Source organism: Drosophila ficusphila, unplaced genomic scaffold (assembly GCF_018152265.1).
Source record: "Drosophila ficusphila isolate 14025-0441.05 unplaced genomic scaffold, ASM1815226v1 contig_791, whole genome shotgun sequence".
Lineage (NCBI taxonomy): Eukaryota > Metazoa > Arthropoda > Insecta > Diptera > Drosophilidae > Drosophila > Drosophila ficusphila.
In genome coordinates, this window is record NW_025064737.1 from 12,271,716 (window position 1) to 12,289,440 (window position 17,725).

The 17,725-nt window shown below is 44.6% G+C and overlaps 3 protein-coding genes across 3 annotated transcripts; 1 reads left to right on the forward strand and 2 right to left on the reverse strand.

Annotated features, from left to right (window-relative positions):
• Nucleotides 1-353: 353 nt before the first annotated feature.
• On the reverse strand, nucleotides 354-10,493 carry LOC108098829 (serine/threonine-protein kinase ATM). Its single transcript, XM_017201984.2, is given in 28 exon segments — nucleotides 354-714; nucleotides 771-1,025; nucleotides 1,148-1,400; nucleotides 1,462-1,838; nucleotides 1,896-2,063; nucleotides 2,123-2,969; nucleotides 2,971-3,105; nucleotides 3,159-3,464; nucleotides 3,531-4,043; nucleotides 4,095-4,248; nucleotides 4,305-4,722; nucleotides 4,780-4,927; nucleotides 4,982-5,179; nucleotides 5,242-5,618; nucleotides 5,676-5,949; nucleotides 6,005-6,298; nucleotides 6,348-6,480; nucleotides 6,531-6,651; nucleotides 6,711-7,223; nucleotides 7,281-7,407; nucleotides 7,458-7,627; nucleotides 7,685-7,862; nucleotides 7,931-9,028; nucleotides 9,085-9,432; nucleotides 9,489-9,709; nucleotides 9,767-9,952; nucleotides 10,003-10,111; nucleotides 10,174-10,493. Coding segments are annotated over 28 exon segments (8,307 nt in total). The 5' UTR covers nucleotides 10,375-10,493; the 3' UTR covers nucleotides 354-529.
• Nucleotides 10,494-10,687: 194 nt separating this feature from the next.
• LOC108098830 (heat shock 70 kDa protein cognate 4) lies at nucleotides 10,688-14,688 on the forward strand. The gene is made up of 2 exons (XM_017201985.2): nucleotides 10,688-10,819; nucleotides 12,389-14,688. Exon 2 carries the CDS (start codon nucleotides 12,389-12,391, stop codon nucleotides 14,345-14,347), a length of 1,959 nt encoding a protein of 652 aa, XP_017057474.1. The 5' UTR covers nucleotides 10,688-10,819; the 3' UTR covers nucleotides 14,348-14,688.
• LOC108098831 (putative ammonium transporter 2) lies at nucleotides 14,681-17,589 on the reverse strand. The gene is made up of 3 exons (XM_017201986.2): nucleotides 16,765-17,589; nucleotides 16,287-16,682; nucleotides 14,681-16,196 (listed from the first exon to the last, which is right to left on the reverse strand). The coding sequence occupies exons 1-3, from the start codon at nucleotides 17,205-17,207 to the stop codon at nucleotides 15,329-15,331; spliced, it is 1,707 nt and encodes a 568-aa protein (XP_017057475.1). The 5' UTR covers nucleotides 17,208-17,589; the 3' UTR covers nucleotides 14,681-15,328.
• Nucleotides 17,590-17,725: the final 136 nt, after the last annotated feature.

Genomic DNA, 17,725 nt, shown 5'->3' on the forward strand with positions numbered 1-17,725 from the left:
TTTGGCTTTTAACGTGATAAGGATAAGTCGGTAACAATGGACTATCAAAAGCCCATTTGCATTTTAATCCGCCTGTTATCAGCATTGGTATTCCCGATAGCGTGCCACAATAGCTTTTGCTACTTGCGAGTGCCGAATAATCGGTGTGGGGTCTCGATAAGCTCTGTTTTTATAACCGTTTATTGATTTATGACTGCTTGTCGAATTTCAAACCACAAGAGGAAAACAAAAAGAGCTAGGTCAAAGCTCTGTAATAACCTTGTAATACTTACCAAAAGAGTTCCTCCTAAAATTATTAAACCCAAATTTTTCAAGGGTAAAATGTAAACCTACTGAATGAAAGATTTTGAGTCTTCAGAAATCAAGATAATTTATACCACTTGGGCGTTTCCCGCTGCGATAACAGCTGTCGGAACAAACAACTTATAAAGGAATGCCACTGAAGCTATTAAGCAACAAGTTTGATACAAAATCATAAAAAACGTATATTGAAGTTGATAACTGGACTTTCAGTGTGATGTACTTAGGATTAGAGCTGTGGGTCCCAACCGGAAAAGAGCATGCACAGATTGGTTGGCAGCGTGGCTTCGTTGATCAATCGCTCTACTTGGGCCTCAACGTTGGAGTCTCCAAGGGTGCCCGCCTCCCTGCCCTCCAGTTTGTTCTGCACCAGGAGCAGAGCACGCTGGGCAACCAGATTAACCGATTCCTCGCCTGAAACAATCCAACATTTAACTGGATATTTATGCTTTACAAAAACTTTAACTTACTGGATTGTTGGGAGGATTGGCTTGATTGCTTCTTTTTGAGCACGCCCCAAATAAAAAGTGGATCGTAGAGCAGAACCTCAAGAATGGTGATGAAAACGGACTTGTACTGCCGCAAAATATGCATTGTGGCTTCGCAGGATTTAGTGAATACTCCCTTCGTGCCACATATTCCCATTGGTGCCACAAAGTCGCGGGTTAGCCGGAAGGGAACGGTCTCCGGCGTTGTTTGAATTTTTCCCTGCTCAAAGGCAATACCTAAACAGCGAAGATTAACTAAGTTATCTGATTTCTAAATCAATAAGAAGTTGAAACACAAAGGTGGAGGTCTGAAATCCAATACCTTCAATTGTTTCCACCCAATAGCATGAATAACTTACCAAAATCAATATGTATGACTTCGGCTGTCTGCTGGTCAATAAGGATGTTTTGGGTGTGCCTGTCGCCCAATCCCAGAACGTAGCCCACCATCGAGGTGGTGGCCACGCTGTTGGTGTAGGCCAAACGTCTCTCGAACCACACGCCCGGAATGGGAAACTTCTCCAGCAGGAAATAGTGAAAAACTGGTTTTATATGCTCGCATATTAGTTTGTAAACGGAATATCTTCTTTCCCTGTTGGCCTTCAGATTGTCCTACAATTGTTGAGCATTTTAGAAAACATAAAACATAATAGAATTTGTTGCTATATCCCACATTACTCAATTTTCGGCACTTGTTGTTTGGCCAGTCGTTTGGACGATATCGCGCATGTGCGCCTCCTTTTCCTTCTACCACCAGATAATGACCCACTGGTGTCGAATTGGTGCACCACTCCAGGATGCCACTACGCATGGACATCGGAGTGACCTTGTAGGTGCGCAACTTTAGCTTGCGATCGATAAACTCCGAGTCCTGTCTGAGCAGCTCGTTTACAATACCAAACACCTGCTGCATCACCGCATCTTGACGTAAGTCGTCCTTTCCCTTGACCAGTTGCGCCCGAGTCTGACCATCGGAGCAAACGCACATTACTCGGACAGGAGCATTCAGTCCACCGCATTGCATGATCTCGTTGTTCCACTTGATAACGCCTTTTATGGAAGGAGTTACATGGTTACTTAAGACAAAATAGTAATTTCTCAACCTACTTGTAATCTTGTACTCCTTGCTTGGCATCACGGGCAGCTCGAGCGTGGGACAGTGCACAGCGTCGAGATTCCGCCAACGCCTCACCTTCTCAAATTGCTTAAATCGCACCGGGTCCGAGACCGGTTGGTTATTATCCGTCTTGCCCTGATTGGCAAATGTAATTAGAGCTACAAGACAATCAAAGTAATAACAAGAAACTGAAATCATCTAATCTTAGTCCTTATACCTGGCAGCACAGACTCCAACTGCTTGCTGCTTTCCGCCGCCGCTGGATTCTTTTCGCATATCTTGGCAATTATCTTTCGAGCAATGCCAGATCGCTCCGTATTGCTGTTCTCGCCATCCAGGTGGGCAAACACCAGCGGATACAGCTGGTAGAACGTGTGATGCGGATGATCCTGGCCACAGCGCACCAGGAGCTCGCACAGTCCTTTAAGTAGGTTAATGTTTTTGGTGTTGAGCCGTGCGGTCAGTTGGTTGGCAGCACAAATGAACTTGTAACTGGGCACCGTGTGGAGCTCCTCCTTGATGCTCTGCTGCAACTGCTCGTTGCCGGCGTTGGTGAACCACAGGGAGATGATGCGGTAGATGGCGGCGCTGGAGAAGCCGCTATCCAGTCGGCAGTATGCCATATGATTGCGCACCGCCAAACAGAGGTGCTCCGTCAGCTTTTCCTCTATATGCTTCAGTTGGCGCTCATCCAAACTGGCGTAGCGTTTCATCTGCATGGAGATGACGCGACGATCCTGGTTCTCGCGCTGCGTCACCTTCTCAGCCGTCTGGCGGTTCTGCTCGATAATGTCCTGCAGCGTTTGGTATTCCTGCGAGTGGCGGTAGTCGTACAGCTGCTGGTATTCCCGATCCGCATACTTAGCCAACGCTGCATAGGCAGCCGTCCGGTTTTGACCGGCGAACGTATCCAGTTGCTGCCAATCAAAGGATTTCGGGTGCATCTCGCTCAGTTTCTTGCGGTGCAGCAAAAAGTCATCAATCATCTTAATCGATGCGCTGAACAAGCCATTTTGCACCGAACTGAAGGACTGGGCATTGCAGTCTAGCAGGTGCTCCCCCCAGCATCCGCAGCGCAGGAACTCGTTGGACGCAGTGTACGAACTCCTGATGAAATGCCACGTGCTCTAGGATGGCTTTCGCTATTTGTTGATGACCCATCTTCAGGCTAACTTCAGCATCTTCCAGAAGAACGCACACCTTAAATAAAATAGTAGTAATTATTATGTAATGTATGCTATGAATTTGTTCACCTTGGCAGATTCCGAGATGTTCGGAAGGTCGTGAAGCGTACCGATATACTTGGCTGCAAGGTTTAACTTGCCAGCGCCTTTACACTCCTCGATTCCCTTAAGCAGATAGGTGTCGATGGGATTTTTCTGGTAAAATTCCTCCATCCGACGAGTGGCTCTCGTTCCCGCTATCTTAAATAGAGCAATCTGATGGGCGATGACGTACTCCTTGCAAGAGAAGTTGCCGTAATCGAGTTCTAATTCCTTTTGCCATTTCCCAAACAGCTGGGTCATCTGTGCCGGTTGAGGTTGGTTGCCAAATTGGATCTGAGGGAGAAAGAAATCGCAGTTAGAAATCGCAGAAAGGTTTTTGCACGAAGAGTCCACCGTCACCTGACAAAAGTCCTCCGCTTGCTGAAGTGAGCCAAGCCAAGTCAGATATTTGTACACACTCTGCAAGCACTCCATGCTGATCTCCAGCAGAATATTGCGCACACAGCTGTAGGCCATGTCAATGGCCGACAGACTGTTCTCCTCCTCCCGCTGGCCAATGCTCCGGAGGGCAACGAAGTGATGCCGCTTAAACTCCTGCTCTAGATTGAGCGAAGTTTTAGCCCTTGGTTGAACTTGCTGATGCTTGGAGTCTGTGAGTGAGTCCCATTGACCCAGACGCCAGAAGACCTCATAATCGGGCTCAGGGCTCTGGTGCTGCTGGAGTTTGGCAAAAGACCACAAGCCATTTCCTTTAAGAATGTCAACGCAAAGTTGACTACTGGCCCCATCCAAGCGATCAGATTCCAACAGGATGGAGGATAGATTGCTACTCCGGCCGAGAAAATCCAATCGGGAACGCATGGGGTTCACGAAACCGGGAATGGCATCCAGACAACCTATCGACTCGTATGCCTGCGAAGAACCGATCAAGCTTAAGAATATTTACCCTTATTAATTTGTCACCTCTTTGGCACAAGCTTGAAAGGATTCGTTGTCCAAGAGTTTTTCCTTGTCTTCGGCTGAATAAGCCCATAGTTCCATGTACATAATGCTTAAGAAATAAGCCTGACAATGATTGCTCGCCTTAACCACGTTACTCAGATTGACGGGAATAGTCCTTAATAAAATTAAGTATATACAGTTTTTGGTTGTGGTCTATGAAAGAATTCTTACCAATTATTAAAAATTCGTATGCTCTCGCATATGTGCAGACATTTTTTGATGGCTCTTTTATTGTGGAAGATGTCCTGAGAGTTCGAAGATCCCGAGCTGGCGAAACTTTCGAAAAAGTAGTCCAACATTTGGCAGAGACTCTCCATGTGATGCTGGTCGTTTTCCAAAAGAACTTTAATAAAAGGCTGCAGGCAGGTCTTGGCAAAAGCAAAAGACTTAGCAGCCAGATCATCGAATCCCTGCCAACCACACTCATTGAAAACTTTTGAAACAAAGGCACACATCCAAGGTTCGTAGTCTAGGCTTTCTGTGGTTTTAAGTGCAGTCAACCAATCGATGCGAGATATCTGCTTATAAGAAGTTAGAAAACTCGATTTTGTTGGCATCCCAACAAAGATTCTAAGATTTTTAAATTGATCTGAAAATAAGCAAACAATAAAATTATGCATTTGAGTTTGGTATACATTTTTTTTACCCATAATGTTTGCTGCAGAGGTGCTATTAACCACCTGAATGGCTACGGATACCAAAGCTTCGTGAGTTTTTGGATCGAAGTGAAAAAGAGACTTCTCCAAGGACTCACAGACTGCTTTCAAGAATATTTGCATTGGCTCATCGTCTGACTACATAAAAAAGTTATTAAGAAGCTTAAAAATTATATTATTTTTGGTGCTGACCTCTTGAAATGATTCGAAATCGGTTTGGAAATAGTAGGAGATGTTTGCTAGCTTTAGCGGTCCAATTTGAGCCAGGCATTTAAGGGCATCCAAGCTGCTCTGTTTGCTACTGAAATCTCGCGCCATTTGAATGAGTCTATTAATGACCTCAAATAAAAGCTTTCCATGTTTTTGCAATTGATCCTTGTGCTCGGCAATCTACCAAAAAATCGTTTTTGTTATATAATAATCAAGAATTTAATTTAGAAATTGAAACTCACATATTCTCTCAGATCTCGCAATCGCTCTGCGGTGGGGCTCCTCAAAAATGAGCGCAGATTGTTGGCCACATCCGCCTTGTCGAAGTTGGCCAGACTACAAATAAATTCCTGCCGCAGTGGATTAAGAAATTCGCAATCAGTCGTCTCTTCCAGAAATAACCTAATGTTTATCTGCTTTTTGTACGATTCCAAAATCTGTAAGGCAATCGCTCTGGTCTTAAATTTTACTTCTTCCCTTTCACAGCCTAGTTGAAAACTGCTTAACAGTTTCGTTATATCTCCCAAGTGATTTAAAAACTCATCCGAACTAAGTCTTGGTTTATTTAATAAGAGTTCGAGGAAATTCAGAGCACACATTTGTACCCGACTGGACTTGGCTAAAATCAAAGTTATTAAAGTAACAGAATAAGTCTTCAAAATTTTATTCAACTTACTGTGCATCAAAAACCGAACCACAAAGAACCAAATGTCGCAAACAAAGTAGGAACATTGTTGATTCTTCTTTTCCTGGTTTTGGAATGCATCATAGACAGCATCAGCAATTTCGCAATAGTGAAAAAAATCATTCATGGCCTGACTGGAAAAGCTAGCTGTGAAGCAATTGGCTTTCAAGCGTCCAAATAAATCGACCAATAAACCGGGATGTTTGATTTGAAGCGTGGCCATAGACTGAATTCGACTGTCCTGCGAGGAATTGTTGTTGGGATCCTGTAAGAGAAAAGAAGATATAACAACTGTTTTAAATTGTCTTTTTAATACTTACAATATGCAGGTTAAGGCAATTAAAGACAGATTCTGCGCTAAGATTATACCAGCTGGAAATTCCACAAAACGTTACAGAAGAGCCGAACAGCCTCCTAATTTCCTTTGGGTCATGTAAGAAACTAATCACGCAGCAAAGTGTGTCCACATTTACATCCACATCTGTAGCATTAAGTTGGGAGTATCTAAGGTTCTCCGACAGAAGCTGATGGTTTTCTTTAAAGTCGTTGCCCTTGCTTTCGTTGCAAAGGCAATTCTTGGGCAGTAAAAATGAAGCCAATATGGGAAGGGCCAACTAAAAAACTTTTATTAATATTTAAAAACAAAAAAACGTTTCTATTTACCTCTTCGCTGTTTGATTTGCTACATTTTTCTATGTCTTCCGTTTTGCCATAGAGGAATGTGTAAGCCATAACTTCACTAGCATGTTCTCGACGAAACTGACGTTTTCTTTCATAGCACAGAAAATAGGGAAACCTGTTGAAAAGAAAAATGTAGCTGTCCTTTGATTTTTTAAATTAGCTCACTTGGAAATAGGCCAGTGCTGAGAGCTCCACTTGTGAAGCAGAATGCTGGCAAAGGGCTGGATAAGATCGCGCACAGTTTGTCCATAGCAGGGAACCGTACTTTGCAGGGAAATAAACTCCGCTGGAAAATAAAGATCATCTTAAAGTAATCCAAATACTTATATGAGAAGTTTTGCTCACATTCTGTTAGCCTGCGAACTGCGCAGTAACGGAGTAGCTCATTTAAAGCAATCTCTTGGTGGAAGGAGCTGCGCACAAAAAAGGCAATAAGCATTTGAATTATCAGCGCGTTGCTATTCTGAAAAGCATCCTCTCCGCTTTCCACCGCTAGTTTCTTGAACTCAATGCTGTCGTAGAGCTCCTGGCAGAAGTCCCAGTGAGTTTGTGAATGTCCAATGACGTCGCTAGCCACACAGTTCGTTTTCAGGAGAATGGTGAATGTAAAGAGTGTAGCAAAACGTACTTCCAAAGTGGGCATGGTGATGAATTTTGCAGTGGATTTGCATATCACAGAAAAATTTTCTTGAAGATAAATGTCGGGACATTGCTGAGCAACCAAACCCACACAGCGAACAATATTCGCGGTTAAATGAGACGTGTAGGACTTTTTAAGAGCAATTTTTAGCAGGGAGAAAAGTGCCATTAGCATGTCGTCCAAGTCTTGTTCAGTTTTATGTACAAAGCGGAAAATCGCTGGAAGAAAATTAAATGATTCGAATTTGTTTCACAAGCGATTTGATCGCAGCTTACTTGGCAGGTGGTCAACCACTTGTTCCATGATGTCCAAATCCTGATAATGATTCTGGAAAACTGTCTTCAGTTTGCTTACTAACCAAGTGCTGGATGCATCCGATATTGTTTGGCAGCTGCACAACATCTTTAAGAAGACTTAGATATTATTTTTTCTCGTTAAGGAGGCTAATTTACCTTTGTCACTATAATCACATCTTGGGGCTGCCATCGCATGATCACCTTCGTTATGTGGCTAAAGGATTCATCCCGGTGCGAACTGCAGGCACTCAAGCCTGCCAAAATGTTAAGGCACTGATGGGTGATGAGCATATGATCCGCATTTTCAGATCTCTCCCTCTGCATACCTGTAAAAAATATTGTCAAGTGATATTTTAGAGTAAAATAGAGCTCTAATATGTTACAATGCAGCTTAAGAGCAGCGCCAACGAATTCCACCAACATTTCTATTGGTTGTCTGTCCAAGTAATTAAGTAGATCCGAGTTCGTTTTGAATACACCAAGTACGTCTATTTGTAGCCTTAAAATCTCGCGCAAATCACTTTCATCTAACATTTCCGAACTAATCGCTTTGTACTGAAACTAAATTAAAAAAAAATATATATAGATCAAATGTTTGCGTGAAACAAAGATTTTCATTCTGTACCCACCTCAATGTGGCTGAGGAACAGGCCAATTCTCTTGATCAAAGGACAACCAGTAAAATTCTCCCCATCAAAAACCTTGTAGTACAAAAGTCTTTCCATAGTGCTGGTCAATCTCAGCAAGATGTTTAGGTTCTTCAAAATAGCAGCTGGACTGTTCTCTTTAGCAATTTCAAAGTTAAGGGCTCGCATAAGGCACTCATAATTGCTCTGAAACAGACAGTTCTTTGTTTCGCTCTGCAGCTGGGCGATTGAGACAAAGGGAGCAGCGTAATCCTTGTTCAGGCATATCAGCTGCTTATTGTATTTGTAGGCCAAGAGGTTGTGGTTGTTGCAAACTTCTTCTGTATTTCCCATCTCTTGCAGCTGCTGCTCGTCCAGAAAGTTGATGATGCCGATGGCAAAGGTGTCTGCCTGTAGATGCACATCGATGCTGGCTATATTATGTATCAATTGAGCGGCACTGTTTCGGTCGCCACTGCCGTAGGCCCACGCTATAATGGGCTCCAGATCCGCGGAGGCCTTGTCCAGTTCACACTTGTCTGCATGTATAAATATCTCACGAATTGTGGCGAAACACTCATTGCGTTTCAGCATCTCGTTGGATGTGATGACGTGCAGTAAGCTGGTGGACATCTTCTGATTCAATTTGTTATGTCTGATCAGCATTTGCAACATCAATTGTTTTTCCTTGATCTCTTCGCTGTTGGTGGTAGTCTCCGATATTAGATGGTTCGCCATCTTGCTCCAAAGTTCCCCCAAAAAGTCCTCGTGTATGGATTTGGACTTTAGGAGCTCCTGTTCCTTCTTGAGCAGCGTAGCCAAACACAGACGTAGATTTCTGAGATTCTTGGCATTACCGTACATTAGCAATATTTCGGCCACTGTTGTTAACGCCTGCTGATAGTTGGCCATATTCAGGATCACGTCGCTCAGCTGTAGCAATTCGGTGAAGATGGCAAACCAAACGTCATTAAAGGTGACTTCCTTCTTATCAATCAGGTCAAATATAACTTCCAATTTGTCTGCAGGTTTTGGTACTTTTTTCGGAACATCGTCTTCTGCATTTTCATCGGGGTTTTTCGCTTCTAAGTTCCACAGTACCTTAAAAACCATTTTAAGTGTACTTTAATTTCGAGGTAATACCAATTTCTACTTACGATATACATGGTTAGGGCTGACATCTTGAGGAATTGCTCTGAAAACTTGTCATTGCACAATTGTGTGTGTGCTTTGTAGCGAGCCAATGAGTTTTTACGGATTTCCATGTTGACAATGGTTTTTAATCGCAGTAAAGTTTTCGCCCACTTTTCATGAAGAGGCACCCCAAGGGTATTAAAATCACACAAGTTCAGGTTGGGATACAGCGACTTAAGCGACACAGTGATGCACTCAAAGAAAAGGTTTCGAGTGTCGTCGCGGAATACATCCTCGTCATAAAACGTGCATAGTTTAGGCAGAATCTCCTGCATGTGGATGCACAGTTGATGATGGTAGTTAACCGAAAGCTAAAAGTATATGGATGAGGATTAGTATAGATCAACAGATATCTTATATGACCCACCTCCGATGCGAATATCAAATAGAGTCGAACAATATCTATTTTTCTAGCTCCCATTGCCGAGCTTGCAAAATTGCTTAGCTCTGGGAGATATTCCACTAGATCTACATGCAACTGAACACGTTCCCGGGCCAAAGTAACCGTCTTGACGATGCATTTCAATATCCTAGTTCGCAGGAACTCATCCTTGCCCACGTTCAGCTCGAAAAGGTAAGAGAGAATGCCTAAAACAGCACTTTTTGAGCACAGAATAGTCATATTTTAAGCTTAATATCTCTTACGACTGTACTCATTGATCTTCAGATCGCGCACATAGCTGGCCGAGGAGTATATGCCTCTGTCCACCAGACTAAGAATGCAACATCCAAAGTGCTTCACCACCACTCGCATTTTAATGCCCTCCTCGAATGCAGTGAAGATGGTCGTCTTGGCCAGAAAGTGCCCGTTTCCAGAGGTTTGCATTCCAGCTGAGGAACACACATTAAATATTCATAAGCTGTAAGGTTTGTAAGGTTACCTTCCAGGTTGAATCGGGTGATCTTTTCGATCACATTGTCGTATAAATAGGTTTTTCCCGTCAAGGTCTTGTAGGACTTTTCGTTCGCCTCTTCCAAGTTTCCTGCATGCTGTTTATATGGAAATAATGTGTATTAAATGCTAATGTAAATAAAGGCTAGATTTAAGATACCTTGAAGAGTGCCTCTTTGGAGGTCTCAAAAATCGTAGACCACGACAAATCACTTTTTTTGTTCAGAAATAAGGTATTAAGATCCTCCCTGCAATTGGACAGCTTTTCGTCCAACTGTTCGATTCCCTTGTTTCGGCTGGCCGACTTCCCAGACTGAATTTCTCCGAGGATCCGTTGGATTTCATTTAGCAATCCGCTCATCCTGATTGCTGGACATAACTTTCCTAGAGCTTATTTATATTTATATTTTTGGAAAACTTATCTTAAATTAGGTTTGATGTGACCGCACCTAGAGCGCCAAAAAATATTTTTGCTAGCAGTGCCACCAACGCAAACAGTGGTGTCCGCTTTTAAGTTTTTATCAGTCAAAATGTTTCTAAGCGAAGTCACACTCCCGCGTTGCCAGTTACCTTCAGAAAAACAAAGGATTTTTTAGTGCAAAATTATGTTCGGTCGAAATCATTTGGGATTCCCTTACACCTCCTGGCAACCCTGATTCTTTTCCTATATAAGGCCGCCGCACAGTTGTATTTGTGTTTGAAAAAAAGTTCGCCAGCCAGTTTGTTCGAAGGTGCGCTCGGCATATTTAAGTGAAGTAGCAATTAATTGGTTATATTTTAGTACGTTCTAACAAACAACACACAAGGTAAGTGTTTAATTGCAAATTTATTAATTTAATGCAAAAAAGTGCATTCTACATAATTCAATTTGTCAGAGATAAGGTCAGAGCCCCAACCACGTGTTCTTCGTAGTTTTATTTTTCTTTTTAATCAATACTTGCATAGAAAGCGAAGCTTCTCGAACTTTCGACCCCTAATGAGTAATGCTTTTACACGCACACACACACGGTCAAACTTGTACTTGCATGTGCAAATTTAGTTCTTTTAAATTCAAAAAGCAATTGAGTAAATATTTTAAAAGCGAAATGGAAAAAATATGTCTAATTCCATATTAATTGTGAAAACGTGATTGCGCCTATCTGGAATATTCCACTGGAAAATGTGCCGCTTCACACTCACTGCAAACAAAAGACGCCTTACATCTGTTTGAGTAGAGAAAACTTGCGTCATCCAATGGGGTCTTGACATTGCGGTCGATGTTTTTTGGTGTTGCGAATAAATCAATGTTCAAATTACTCATCGTAATTGCTAATTTATTTGAACTGCCATTGCGGTTTTATTGGAATATTCCAGTGGGAAAAATGTGCGGCCTTTCCCACACAAACGCACACGCTCATGCATATATAAATATGTATGAGTTCTTTATACCCACGTAAAATTGTAGAAACATACTAAATTCCCACCCAGACAGCTGAGCCAAATAAACAGGGGTTTTATAAATAGTGATAACATCCATAAATTTATACTTTATGCGGGTTTTTAAATTATATTTAGCTAGAAAACACACGTTGCCAACCGGCATCCAAAGTGCGAGCACGTGTGTGTGTTGGTGAGCGGGTAAACTAATACACACGAATAGAAACAGCCCTCAAACAACAATAGTCGTCTCTTTCGCACGCATCACCCTCTAAAATGACCTGGCTTCGGCAGCGTGGTTTCATGGCTGTATGCGGGTTTCCGCGCGTGTGTTTGCGTTTTTAGCATTCCAGAATTTTCGTCTTTGTCCATGCGGCTTCTTTTCTTTTTTGCACATTTCGCCAAAAAAAAAAAAAAAAAAAGAAAACGAAGGCAGCTGTCGGCCGCCATTTATAATGCTCACCGATCGGATCCGACATTGATCTTTCATTTCTATTTGAAAAAACTCTTAACCGGTGGCATTAGTCATAGCTCGTGATTCGCCAATTTCGGCAGCTCGTTCAAGACTATCTTACGTCGTAAAAGGCAAGAAAAAAATGAAACGACGTGTTGTCTGTAAAAGGCGAAACTAAATGGAATTTTACTAGGAAACAAAAATGTGTTTTACTTCACCTTGGTGGTTAGTAAAAAGCCAACCCTTACTAATCAGAGAACTAACAACAGTTAATTACATTCTCAAACTTGTATCTTAGTAACAGAAATAAAGAAATATTCTTTTTTTCTAGTTCCATTTTACGCATCGCAGTAATCGCTGTATTTTCCAGTTGTAAAAAACAGTTGTAGCATTTTATTATTACTTTTCTCTTGACAAATTTCGTATTGTGTTTTATAGTTTTGTATAAAAAATCGACATAAAAGTATAAAACTAATAGTTCCTCCGCCTCTTTAAATCCTTCCAGATGTCTAAAGCTCCTGCTGTTGGTATTGATTTGGGCACCACCTACTCGTGCGTGGGCGTGTTCCAGCATGGCAAGGTCGAGATCATCGCCAACGACCAGGGTAATCGTACCACTCCATCCTATGTTGCCTTCACCGATACGGAGCGTCTGATCGGCGATGCCGCCAAGAACCAGGTGGCGATGAACCCGACCCAGACGATCTTCGATGCCAAGCGTTTGATTGGCCGCAAGTTCGACGACTCCGCCGTGCAGTCGGACATGAAGCACTGGCCCTTCGAGGTGGTCAGCGTGGACGGCAAGCCCAAGATCGAGGTGACCTACAAGGATGAGAAGAAGACCTTCTTCCCCGAGGAGATCTCCTCGATGGTGCTGACCAAGATGAAGGAGACCGCTGAGGCCTACCTGGGCAAGACTGTGACCAACGCTGTCATCACTGTGCCGGCCTACTTCAACGACTCGCAGCGTCAGGCCACCAAGGATGCTGGAACCATCGCCGGTCTGAATGTGCTGCGTATCATCAACGAGCCCACGGCCGCTGCTATTGCTTACGGTCTGGACAAGAAGGCCGTTGGTGAGCGCAACGTGCTCATCTTCGATCTTGGTGGCGGCACCTTCGATGTGTCCATCCTCTCGATCGATGACGGCATCTTCGAGGTCAAGTCCACCGCCGGAGACACGCATCTGGGTGGTGAGGACTTCGACAACCGTCTGGTCACCCACTTCGTGCAGGAGTTCAAGCGCAAGCACAAGAAGGACCTGACCACCAACAAGCGCGCCCTGCGCCGTCTGCGCACCGCCTGCGAGCGTGCAAAGCGCACCCTTTCCTCCTCCACCCAGGCCAGCATCGAGATCGACTCGCTGTTCGAGGGTACCGACTTCTACACCTCGATCACCCGTGCCCGTTTCGAGGAGCTGAACGCTGATCTGTTCCGCAGCACCATGGACCCCGTGGAGAAGGCTCTGCGTGACGCCAAGCTGGACAAGTCGGTCATCCACGACATCGTGCTGGTCGGTGGCTCGACCCGTATCCCCAAGGTGCAGCGCCTGTTGCAGGATCTGTTCAACGGCAAGGAGCTGAACAAGTCGATCAACCCCGATGAGGCTGTGGCCTACGGTGCCGCCGTCCAGGCTGCCATTCTGCACGGCGACAAGTCGCAGGAGGTGCAGGATCTGCTGCTGCTCGATGTGACCCCGCTGTCGCTGGGTATCGAGACTGCCGGAGGTGTGATGAGCGTGCTGATCAAGCGCAACACCACCATCCCCACCAAGCAGACCCAGACCTTCACCACGTACTCTGACAACCAGCCCGGTGTGCTGATCCAGGTCTACGAGGGTGAGCGTGCCATGACCAAGGACAACAACCTGCTCGGAAAGTTCGAGCTGTCGGGCATCCCTCCCGCACCCCGCGGAGTGCCCCAGATCGAGGTGACCTTCGACATCGACGCCAACGGCATCCTGAACGTGACTGCCCTGGAGCGTTCGACCAACAAGGAGAACAAGATCACCATCACCAACGACAAGGGCCGTCTCTCCAAGGAGGACATCGAGCGCATGGTCAATGAGGCCGAGAAGTACCGCAACGAGGATGAGAAGCAGAAGGAGACCATCGCCGCCAAGAACGGCCTCGAGTCGTACTGCTTCAACATGAAGGCCACCCTCGACGAGGACAACCTGAAGACCAAGATCTCGGACTCGGACCGCACCACCATCCTGGACAAGTGCAACGAGACGATCAAGTGGCTGGATGCCAACCAGTTGGCCGACAAGGAGGAGTACGAGCACCGCCAGAAGGAGCTGGAGGGTGTGTGCAACCCGATCATCACCAAGCTGTACCAGAGCGCCGGTGGTGCTCCCGGTGGAATGCCCGGCGGTATGCCCGGAGGCATGCCCGGTGCAGCTGGAGCTGGTGGCGCTGCCGGTGCCGGCGGTGCTGGCCCCACCATCGAGGAGGTCGACTAAACCATTCGCCCCCCCAACGCAACCACATAGCAACAGTTCTCCAAACAAATTACCAACCAAACACAGTAGACGAGCTGCTTAAACTTGATAACTTGGATTCTAAATTAGAAACACTCGCCAAACATCAAAACCGAAAACTATATACCCTCAACTCAAAATGGGACAAACGACAACTGCTCCCCGAGAGGATCATTTATATAAATTATAATTTCATACTAGAAACAAACCAAACACAACCCTCTGCTCCATAATAATATATATTATATTATTGTCATCGATCGATCATCCAAACAATATTTGCTTGTACTTGAATTGAATAAATAAATTTGAGAATTGCAAAAGCTGATGAATTTTATTGTTGCACAAAAAACTTTTTCGGGCTTAAGGCGAACTATTTTAGGAATTATGTGCATTCATATAATTATGTTCGTGCACTTTGGATATCTCGAATAGTATTTGTAGTAGCAGTGAGTTTTATCTTATCTCGTTCCCTGAACATGTTTGAGTAGACGCAGACATACATATGTACATATCTGTTCGTTGGGAAACCGCAGATGTTGATAAGTAGAGATAAGGTGATTTTTTCTAGAATACAAGTTGATTTGTGCTAGATTATCAGGGCTGGTGGGCTTTCGCTTTTAAACTAATGTTACTCTATGCGACAAATAGTTGGAATGCATTGTATGCTTACTTGAAAAATTATAATGTGATGGAATTATTAATGGGGTGCCCAACATTCGAATTTCTAAGATACTCTGTTGGTATCTTCTTTTAAAATTGTTAAGGCGATTTGTCACTATTCATATATTTCTGCTAAGCAAAGTCTAGATTTTTCTGTGCATGATAAATTAAGCTGACGTAGCTGAAACTTCTAGAGAGAACAATTTGTTCAAGTAAATTTCATCACATATTTTAGTTGACTGTTTTTTGTCTAACAAGCAGTGCTTAGAATCTAAATTAACGAATGCGATTAAGGGATTCTCAATCTACCCAGGCAAAGTTTGGGTCCTTGTCCATCTTGGGTGCCTGACCAATTACCGGAAACTCGGAGTTGTTGGGTCTGTAGAGGCCACCACTGATGCTCTTCCGGGCGGGAATCCTCCGACTAAAGACGTTTCCCGCTGTCCTCGGCTTAAAGGTGATGTCGGCATGCGACTGTCCTTCCATTTTGATGTTGCCCCGTGGAGCACTTACCTGCTCCAGGTAGGATTGCCACTGCTGCAGTTTATCCTCCGCCGCTCTTAACTGATCGATGCTCCGTTCGTGACCAGGATTGATTCCAATGGGCTGGATACCGGCGATGTTCTTGAGATCCACTTTGATGGGAGCCAAGGCAGAGATGGCGCGAGACAAGCCAATTTGCGAGTGGCGAATCCGGTGCTCGGTGAGATCAGCGCCCAGCAGCTCCTCGTGCGGATCCATGCGTATGGGTATTATCTTGTTGATTACATACAGCAACAGGAAGGTGGAGCAGATGCCCCAGCAGCAGAGGCAAAAAGCAGAGAGTGTCTGAACTCCCAGCAGATACCAACCGCCTCCCTTGAACAAGCCACTCCGTCCGTTGGTCGTGTCCAGTGGAATGGGATTGTCAGCAAAAAGTCCCACGGCAATTACTCCCCAAATCCCGCATACTCCATGCACGGCACTGGCGCCCACCGGGTCATCCACTCCCATGCGATCGAAAAGGGGCATGGCCAAAACACAAAACAGCGAGCCAATGGCTCCGATTACGAGGGCTTCCCAGGCGCGGTACAGGAAGCATCCTGCCGTGATGGACACCAGGGAGCCGAGCACTCCGTTGATAAGATCCATGATATCCATGCCTCCGCCATGGCGCCAAAATGAATATCTGTAAATGGATATTACATTGCGTTTTAAGTTAAGTTAATTCTAGAATATTTTACGATTACTGCATGTGAAGCAAGACTTTCTCACTTACATGGAGCTAATGAATCCCCCGCCGAAGGAACCCATCATGGTCATGACCGCGGCTCTGGCGGCATACTGCCATTTGGCACCACTCACACCGTAGGTGCTGCCCGAGTTGAAGGCCAACCAGCCCCACCAAAGGACGAAGAGACCCATGCAGGCATTGACAGGATTGCCGAGTGGCAGTGGATCGTATCCCTCGGAGTAGCGACCCAAACGGGGACCCAACATGGCGGCCGAGGCAAAGGCGGAGGCGCCTCCAATCAAATGGACCGGTCCACTGCCTGCGATGTCCACTGCACCCATCTTATTGAGGAATCCATGCTCGCCCCAAACCCAACCAGCGGGAATGCAGTATACAGCCGTGTTCAGGAAAGAGAACAGGCAATAGGCCTTAAAATTGCACCTGGAAAAGGATCAATGCATAAAAAGGTATTATTTTTTTTCTGGAAAGATATGTATGATGGTGTGTTAATAGTAGTACCCACCGTTCTGCCATCGCTCCGCTGACAATTGTTGTGGCCGTAGTGGCAAAAGAAAGCTGAAACAGGAAGGCAGCGAAGATCTGACCCATGAGGGCATCCCCAACTGGAGGGTCCAACAGGAAGTCTCCGATGGCGATGAAGGGATTGGAGAGCGGACCCCGGCCAAAGCTCATTCCGTAACCAAACAGCCAGTAGGTGAACCCACCCAGCACAATGTCGATCACGTTCTTCATCATGATGTTCACCTCGTTCTTGATGCTCACACAGCCGGACTCCAGCATCCCGAAACCCGTTTGCATGGTGAAGATGATGAAGGAGGAGGTCAGCACCCAGTTGGTGTCCTCCACGGAGAGGTCGTAAAGTCCGGGGATCACATAGTTGCTATGATTCCTCGGGACTGCGGCCCCAGCTCCTTTTGCGGCCATTCCGGCCGTAATGTTGTCCATGTCCGTTCAGTTTGTCCGGCGATTGGCAACTGCCAAAATAGATTGATAATCGCACTGGGAGCACATGAACGTTACAAATTACCTGCATTTGATTTAAATGCAACTTAATCGCCTTTCAGCAATCATAGATTATTCACTGTTCGTGTTTTTGCGCACCCACTAATCTATTGTTGTAGTTGTTGTTGTAGATTTAAGGCCCTTTAAGGTTTTAACTTGAGACTGTGTCGCATGCCAACTGCATTTTGTAAAATTAATGAGCGGAATTCGCGTGAATTGAATTTAACTATCAGTAGAATTTGAGATGTTGTCAGAATGCGTCAGTGAATTAAAATCAATGGTAGCCTCGAAAGGTTAAGACAAAAACAAAAATAAAACATCGGAATAAAAACCTTTTAAGGTTTTTATTAATACAAGAATTGGTTTTTTTTTCATAATTGTTTAATAATCAGAAGTTATTAGTGTTCCTTTTCTTGGCAATATACTATAAATATAATCCAAGAATAAACTCCCAATTATTA